This window comes from Bactrocera tryoni, chromosome 3, assembly GCF_016617805.1.
Source record: "Bactrocera tryoni isolate S06 chromosome 3, CSIRO_BtryS06_freeze2, whole genome shotgun sequence".
Lineage (NCBI taxonomy): Eukaryota > Metazoa > Arthropoda > Insecta > Diptera > Tephritidae > Bactrocera > Bactrocera tryoni.
Genome location: NC_052501.1, coordinates 77534321 through 77541892, shown reverse-complemented (window position 1 = coordinate 77541892; position 7572 = coordinate 77534321). Strand labels below are relative to the sequence as shown.

The 7572-nt window shown below is 34.3% G+C and overlaps 1 protein-coding gene across 1 annotated transcript; it reads right to left on the bottom strand.

The window, feature by feature from the left end:
* Window positions 1–5574: 5574 nt before the first annotated feature.
* LOC120772548 (40S ribosomal protein S18) lies at window positions 5575–6573 on the bottom strand. The gene is made up of 3 exons (XM_040101233.1): window positions 6494–6573; window positions 6050–6235; window positions 5575–5987 (listed from the first exon to the last, which is right to left on the bottom strand). The coding sequence occupies exons 1-3, from the start codon at window positions 6494–6496 to the stop codon at window positions 5718–5720; spliced, it is 459 nt and encodes a 152-aa protein (XP_039957167.1). The 5' UTR covers window positions 6497–6573; the 3' UTR covers window positions 5575–5717.
* Window positions 6574–7572: the final 999 nt, after the last annotated feature.

Below are 7572 nucleotides of genomic sequence, written 5' to 3'. Positions count from 1 at the left end.
GTCAAATGCAAAAGTTTTCCATACAAGAACTTGATTCCGATCGTTCAGTTTGCAGCTATATGCTATAGTAAGCCGATCTGAACAAGTTCTTCGTATATTACATAATTATCTTAAAAAATAACCTGTGCCAACTTTTGTGAAGATACATACATTGTCAAATGTGAAAGTTTTCCATACTCGATTCCGATCGTTCAGTTTGTATGGCAGCTATATGTTATAGTGGTCCGATATCGGCCGTTCCGAGAAATGAGCAGCTTCTTGAAGAGAAAATGACTTTTGCAAAATTTCAAAACGATATCTTAAAAACTGAGGGACAGACGGACGAACGGACGGACAGACAGACAGACATGGCTAAATCGACTCAGCTCAACATACTGATCATTTATATATATACTTCACAGGGTCTCCGACGCTTCCTTCTGGGTCTTACAAAACTTCGTGACAGACTTAATATACCCTGTTCAGGGTATAAAAATTAACGAGTGTGTCTATATGCTATAGAGGAAATATGTATGCTCATATAATCGAAATAAAAATACTAATTGTGTATAGCTTTGTAGATATATGTATGTACATATATGGAAAGTAAGGCGACAATTTATAACTTTCTCACGCTCATATAATGTTAATATTATCAGGCATAATACAATTTATTAATAACCGATCTCTAAATAAGTGCTTCAATATTTATTAAATGTAGACGCTTTTAGAGTAGTTCGTAATGAAAAATTGAAAAATTTCTATCCTATGAATAACTCGGAACTCAGAGAGAACCTTAATCTGTCTATGTGTCCAAGTTAAGTGTTTTCTAGACAATTTTAAGTGCGCACAAGTACCTATTGAAGGGTTTGTGAAGTGGTTGAGAACTTATTATAAGCCGTACCGTTAAAAGTTGCGTCATTTATTCATGTTTACGTTTACTATTTGTAAACTACAATACAGTTTTGAGAAAAACGCGTTAAACTGATCGATCTGATAGAACTGAGCGGCAACACTTTGGTAGGATGTAACTCAAAAACTATTTGAGATATTAATTTAAAATTTTGGTTTGTCATTTTTAAAGTTATGACCAATAGAAATGTGAAAATATAGATTTTTTTTAATTTCGGTCAAGAACTTTTTGTTTGTCTACACACCACACTGATGGAATAATGACTCTAGCGGAAAAATGGCAAAAAGTAGTCGATGGGATGGGATATATATTTTTTTTTATTTATTAGTACAAAGTGCGTTGCAAAGTAAACAGGACTTTTTGATTCTACTTATATGTCGACTGATGCGTTAGAATCTGCTATTTTTATCGATTGTTCAGTGCGAATTTCATGACATTTCATTGATTGGAAGTGAAGTTATTGCGTTTTAAGTGTCAGTATGTTTGTGTTATCGGTGCGAAAATGAGCTTCGAACTAAGAGCCAACATTAAATTTTGTTTTAAAATTGATAAAACTTTTACCGAAACGTTTCAATTGATGAAACAAGTTTATGGCGATGATTGCCTATTCCATAGCAGAGTGCACGAATCAACAGTCGTGTGACGATCAACATGTGAGCCAATCAAAATCCGTGATCACCGGAAATTCCATCGAAACTGAGCGTGAATTCATCAAAAATCAGTCGAAATCATCATTGAAATTCATGGAAATGGAATTGAATATCTCCAAAACATCCATTTATCGCATTTTGACCGAACATTTGGGCATACGAAAGGTGTGTCCACGGTTTGTTCCGCACAAATTGACTGATGACCAAAAATTGCTCAGAATCCAACATTCGAAGGACGGTTATTTGACTAAAAATCACATTTTAACCATTAAACACTCCTAGTATTCACCTGATATGGCACCGTGCGACTTCTTCCTTTTCGGAAAAATGCATTTGCCCATGAAAGGAAAGCGTTATGCAGACGTAGATGCCATTCAAACCGGCATACTGGCGGCCATACCGGCCAACGAGCTAAAACACTCGTTCGACATACTTATAGACCGTGCAAAAAGGTGTATTGAAGCAGAAGGAGACTACTTTGAATAAAATAAATTGATTGAAAATTGAAATTGAAAAAACCATTTGATCTGTTTTTTTTTTAATCCTGTTTACTTCGGAACGCATCTTGTATAGTAGTATGCGAAAAAACTTTTTTGATTACCCAATATTTTTATGTTTTCGCCCGTAATACCCTTTTTGAACGCGCATAGAGAAACGCGCCATAATAAATCAAATTTTGAAAATTTGTTTTGTCTGGACTTTGAGCTTCCGCGCTTATGCTTTGTGCTAGTGCTGTTGCTTCAGCTACTTTATCGAAAAAGCGAAACAATATATCAAAATAAAATACTGTATATGTATGTACATATGTAAATATGCTACGATTTTTGATCATCTGACCCGTTCATTGACCCACAGCAATTTGCAATTTAAAATGTGGAAAAATTTCTTTTACCAATTGTCTTCTTAATCAAAAATGATTGTGCGACTGTGTCTCGAATAGCTCTATCGAATTGAAATGCGTAAACAAAGCTCTGAGTAGGTAAATAGAACCAATAGAAATGCGACTCAAGATCGGCATTTACATACATACATACATATGTATGTATGTATATACATACGTATGTATGTGAATCTGAGCTTCACTTAAGCTTAATGCGAAAAAGTTTAAATTGCCGGCGAGACGCCTTTGTTTGATATCGGGTGACGCAGCGTTAGTGTATGATAAAATTAAAGGCGCCAATTGTCCACATAGTATAAGTTCGCAAAAGCCGGCATGCGTTCAAATACAAGTACATACATGCATATGTATATGTAGTAGATATGCGCTTACATTGTTGTTGCGGAAAGCTTAGAAACACGCCACCAAAACCGGCATTACTAACGACCGAAACATATTTATACACATACATGTGGACATATCTATGTACATATATACCCAGCTACTCTATCTGCGGTGGGGTGATTTTTTATTTTTGCTTTTAGCGGTCGCTCGCAGCTTATTAACTTTTTGCGATTTCTTTTAATTTACAAAATTAACTAAATTAGTGTGACTTCATACTTATATACATAATAGTAGCGAAATTCATCAATAACTGTGAGATTTCACAATGTGGGTCAAACACGTTTAGCACTGAAATGCTACTCACAATGGGCACTTTCCAAATTTGTTTGACAACTCAAGTCCAAAGTCCATCAACAAATCGTACGATAAAAAAAGAATAAAATATTATACAATTTTCAACAATGACGCATGCAGTACCCCCTATTATCAAGGTGTATGTACATATGTATGTATGTACATATGTAGAAGTGGAGCAGAGAACTATAATTTGCTCAGCGGCAGTACAGGGTAGGCCTAAAGGCGCTTTCGAAAGGCTAACAGAACAATGTAGTAACAAGTCAATGAGATAAAGTGGAATAGGAATCACAAGAAATATATTTCAGATTAAATCCAATGTTTTATTAAGCTTAGCAGTATCAATGCGTCACATTTTAACCGGATTAGACCATTTAAACTATGTGTTTCTGGGAATGCAGGAATATACATAGGTGTTTGAGTGCCACGAAACCTTCGAAGACGGTTGAGAGAACGTAGAAGGTTTCTCGCATATTATTTTATCAATTTCATCACCTATGAAGAGTGAGGCAGATGCTCCTAACATCTATTTTGGAACGACCATTTAATTATATTTCCAATGATGTATTATTACAAGTGGCGCCGTAGTCAGTTTCTAACGAAAGTTCAAAATGAAAAAAATAAAGAGGTCTCAATATACATTTTTATATATTTTATATGTTATTCACCGACTATGTTTCCTGTACCGGAAGCTCAAATACGGTTCCGGGAAACGCAAGTCAATTTAAGTGATACCAAGCAGCAGGCTGATGGGACTGGAGAGCATTGCTTTCAAGTTAAACATAAAAAAAATTACTAAATTGTATATTTATATAAACATATGTATATCTATATATATATCCGTACATAGTATATTAAAAGTGACAATGTATAACAATCTGAGGATAATTTTATGAAATGTCAGATTATCTTAACTTACTCATTGCAAATGATTAACGAACATACACATGTACATATGTATGTGTACATATGTTTCATGAATTACACGTTCATTCAAAAAGCATATCTTTCGGCGCTTAACCCCCTAATAAGAACTAGACGTCGAATGCGGCTTGAGAAGGTTTGTGCCTACTACATTTGGGTATATGTAACCGAAACGGACACGAATTTTTATCCGATCGTGGTCAGTCAGCATGGTAGCATTCCTTAACGTTTTTTTGGTGAATGTTTACAAACGATACAAAAAGTAGTGGCTCACTTTCGTCATTACAACAGCAACAACAGAGGAGACGTAGTATGTCACTTCAATATTCTATGGATGTTTTCCTCTGCGATGGATTATTTTGTCATATCTCTTTCATATTTCTACCTACATACATATATCTGACTTAAACTCTCCCTTCCTCTTCCGTTTGCTTTGGGAATCTCTGACGACGACGTCAAAGTAGGATATTTGGAAATATTGTTGTTTTACATATTATTGCAATGTCTTCAAACGTACCTTTCGAGACACAGTGCTAGAAGATGTTGCTCGAGATCAGAAAGCACAAGGAAAAAAATAATTTTAGTTGCTGGGAAAATTTAAATTCCGTTTCTTATTTTTTTATCTCTTCTATAATAAACCTCGATTTTTATCCTTATTTTTGCATCTTTAAGTAGGTGACCAGATGATAACATTTATTGAAAAAAAAAATTCATTCAGGTTGTTGATTCACCTATGACTGAATTTTATTTTCAATAAATATTGGCATCTGGTCACCTTTTTCAACAATCATGTAAAATGATTGACGAATAATACAAACAAAAAATTGCTTAATGCTTGAAGCAAATCAGAATAGTAAAATAATCTAACTTTGTATATGGTATAATTCTCAATATTAGGTGAGACTTGTCCTGTTTTGTTATACACCATATTTACATATTTCGAACTAATTTTGTTTTCCACATTTTAACAGTAAGGAAAAACATTTCAAACGCTACTATATAAAATACCGAATTGCACTTTTTCCACAGGGTTAACGGTATTTTAAAATGGATATGTATGTCATATGTAAATATTATTACTAATACTATTTGTAATGTAGTGTAACTTATAAATTTAAAGCAAAACAATTCTATATTTAAACAGCTCCGAATACTGTTGTTTTAGAGCGTATTTTCCCTACCTCATTTAACTACGAATCTTAAGAAATATCGAGTTTTTTGTAAATTAAAATTTCTGCTATATTCCATAAAGGTCCACCGATTAAACGGAACAAAAACAATTTGACCCAACAACTCATCTCTACTTCCTACAATGTTAGACGATAAAAATTGAAAAAAAATTTGAACACTGACCATTATCGTCTTATAAGCAAAATCTACATTCTAATTTCGCTATTACTCACAAAAATTATACCAAACACTTGAGCACTTCACAACCTACAATTCGACCCGTAAGAGTCAAAAACTCACACCATATCCTTTGGAGTAACTAACAGAACACAACAAAATTGGTTTAAATTATTCACATTTAATTATCTGTTTATGTTACTGAATTCATATCAAAAATTATATTTTCAGTTTCACTTTTTAGCACATTTATATCCAAGAAAGAATATGTATGAGCCAGGAGGAAATTTATAAAACAAAATAAACCAATTGGCAATCGAAGAATTGTTTACTTCTTCTTCGACACACCGACAGTGCGTCCGCGACGACCGGTTGTCTTGGTGTGCTGACCACGCACACGCAGACCCCAGTAGTGACGAAGACCACGGTGAGAGCGGATCTTCTTCAAACGTTCCAAATCTTCACGCAATTTAGAATCCAAATTGGATGATGTCAATTGGGTGTATTTGCCATCAATGATATCCTTTTGTCTGTTAAGGAACCAGTTGGGCACTTTGTATTGCAGAGGGTTGGAAATGATGGTGACAATCTTGTCAACCTAAAAAAAAATAAAGCAGATGATTAGTTTAGCATAGATACAAAAATATTATGTTACATTACCTCCTCCTCAGTGCATTCACCAGCGCGTTTGGTGAGATCAACATCGGCCTTCTTCAAAACAATATTGGAGTAACGGCGACCCACACCCTTGATGGCGGTCATGGCAATACCGACTTTACGTTTGCCATCGATGTTCGTATTCATAATACGAAGAATGTGTTGGAACTTATCTGGTATCACAAGCGACTGTAAAGCAGAGTAAAACACATTATTATTATAAAATAATTGAGTGCATGTTCGAAAAAAATCGGAAATCTGTGTCGTACTAGTTGTGAAGTTATTTATTGATTTTTGCAACCATGTACATTTTGCACAATTTGCTTTCAATACAGCATATTTTAATGCACAATGTGTAGGCATATTTTCTCTACGTTTTGTACAACACAAATTTTCCATTACTTTGTAGATGTTTTTGCATTTTTACGATTTTCTAACGTCACATACCATTTTGCCCTTTGTTAAGCGACCGAGTTTAAGCCGAAAAAGACAGATGGACGGAAGCAGCCGAAACGTCACGGAGTTGCAACGAGTACGCCATGTTGTATAAAGTTGTACTCGTTCATTTTCGCGTGGTGAGTTCTTGCTTGAGTTGAGTGTGTTCACGTGTATAGTGTGTGTAAGCTTGAGCGACAGATGGCGCGCGGTATAAATGTAAACAAATAAGAATAATAAATATGTAGTAAATAAATTAATATTTTAATGGCTGTGCGAATATTTCTTATATTTAATAGAGTGTTTCAATGCTGCAGAATTTTAATTAGCCTGAAAGTAGTTCTTTATTATAAATATACTTTAAATGTTGTTAATAGTTTGTTTCGTTTTAATATTATTTGTATTAATTCTTTTGAATTTGCATACGTTGATTACGTGTATATACTTTTATCGAATTTAGCACATTTTATATAACATTTTTGTTGTGTTAGCGTAGTATTTGATTTTCAAAGTTAAACAATTGCCGGATACTTTTGAAATTTAATGAGCTTAAGTGCCTTCCGTTGTCGCTCTGCTGAGTGCTAATCGCAAATATTTACATACATTCATACATATGTATATGTGTATTAAAAAGTACTTAAAGTTTGCAAACACCAACACGTGTCCATAAATACGTATGTACATACATAAATACATACATACATACATACATACATATGTACATGTGTATATTATCCATGCAACATTTTCCACAGTGCACTTGGTCATGGGAACTTATACACCTGCTTGCGCTAAAACTTGTCTTCATTTTTTATACCCTGAACAGGGCATATTAAGTTTGCCACGAAGTTTGTAATACTCAGAAAGTGACGTCGGCGACCTGCTTACCAGCAGCTCTCTCGCAAAAATACAAATAAATTACCAAACTGCCATTCCTTACCTCCTCCTTAAGCAAACATGTAAATCTGTATGTGCGTGCTGCCCAGCAACATTGTTGCAGCAATTTGTTGTTGCTACTCATCGAAGCCATTGGCAATATTTACAAATTTGAAATTTATTATTATGAATGAAATTGTTTACGCACCTGCGCA

What these genes read in the sequence shown, in the direction of transcription:
- LOC120772548 (XM_040101233.1), bottom strand. An exon ending in GTGAATGCACTGAGGAGGAG is followed by an intron (nt 5,988 to 6,049) that starts GTAATGTAACAT and finishes ATTTTTTTTTAG; the next exon opens with GTTGACAAGATTGTCACCAT.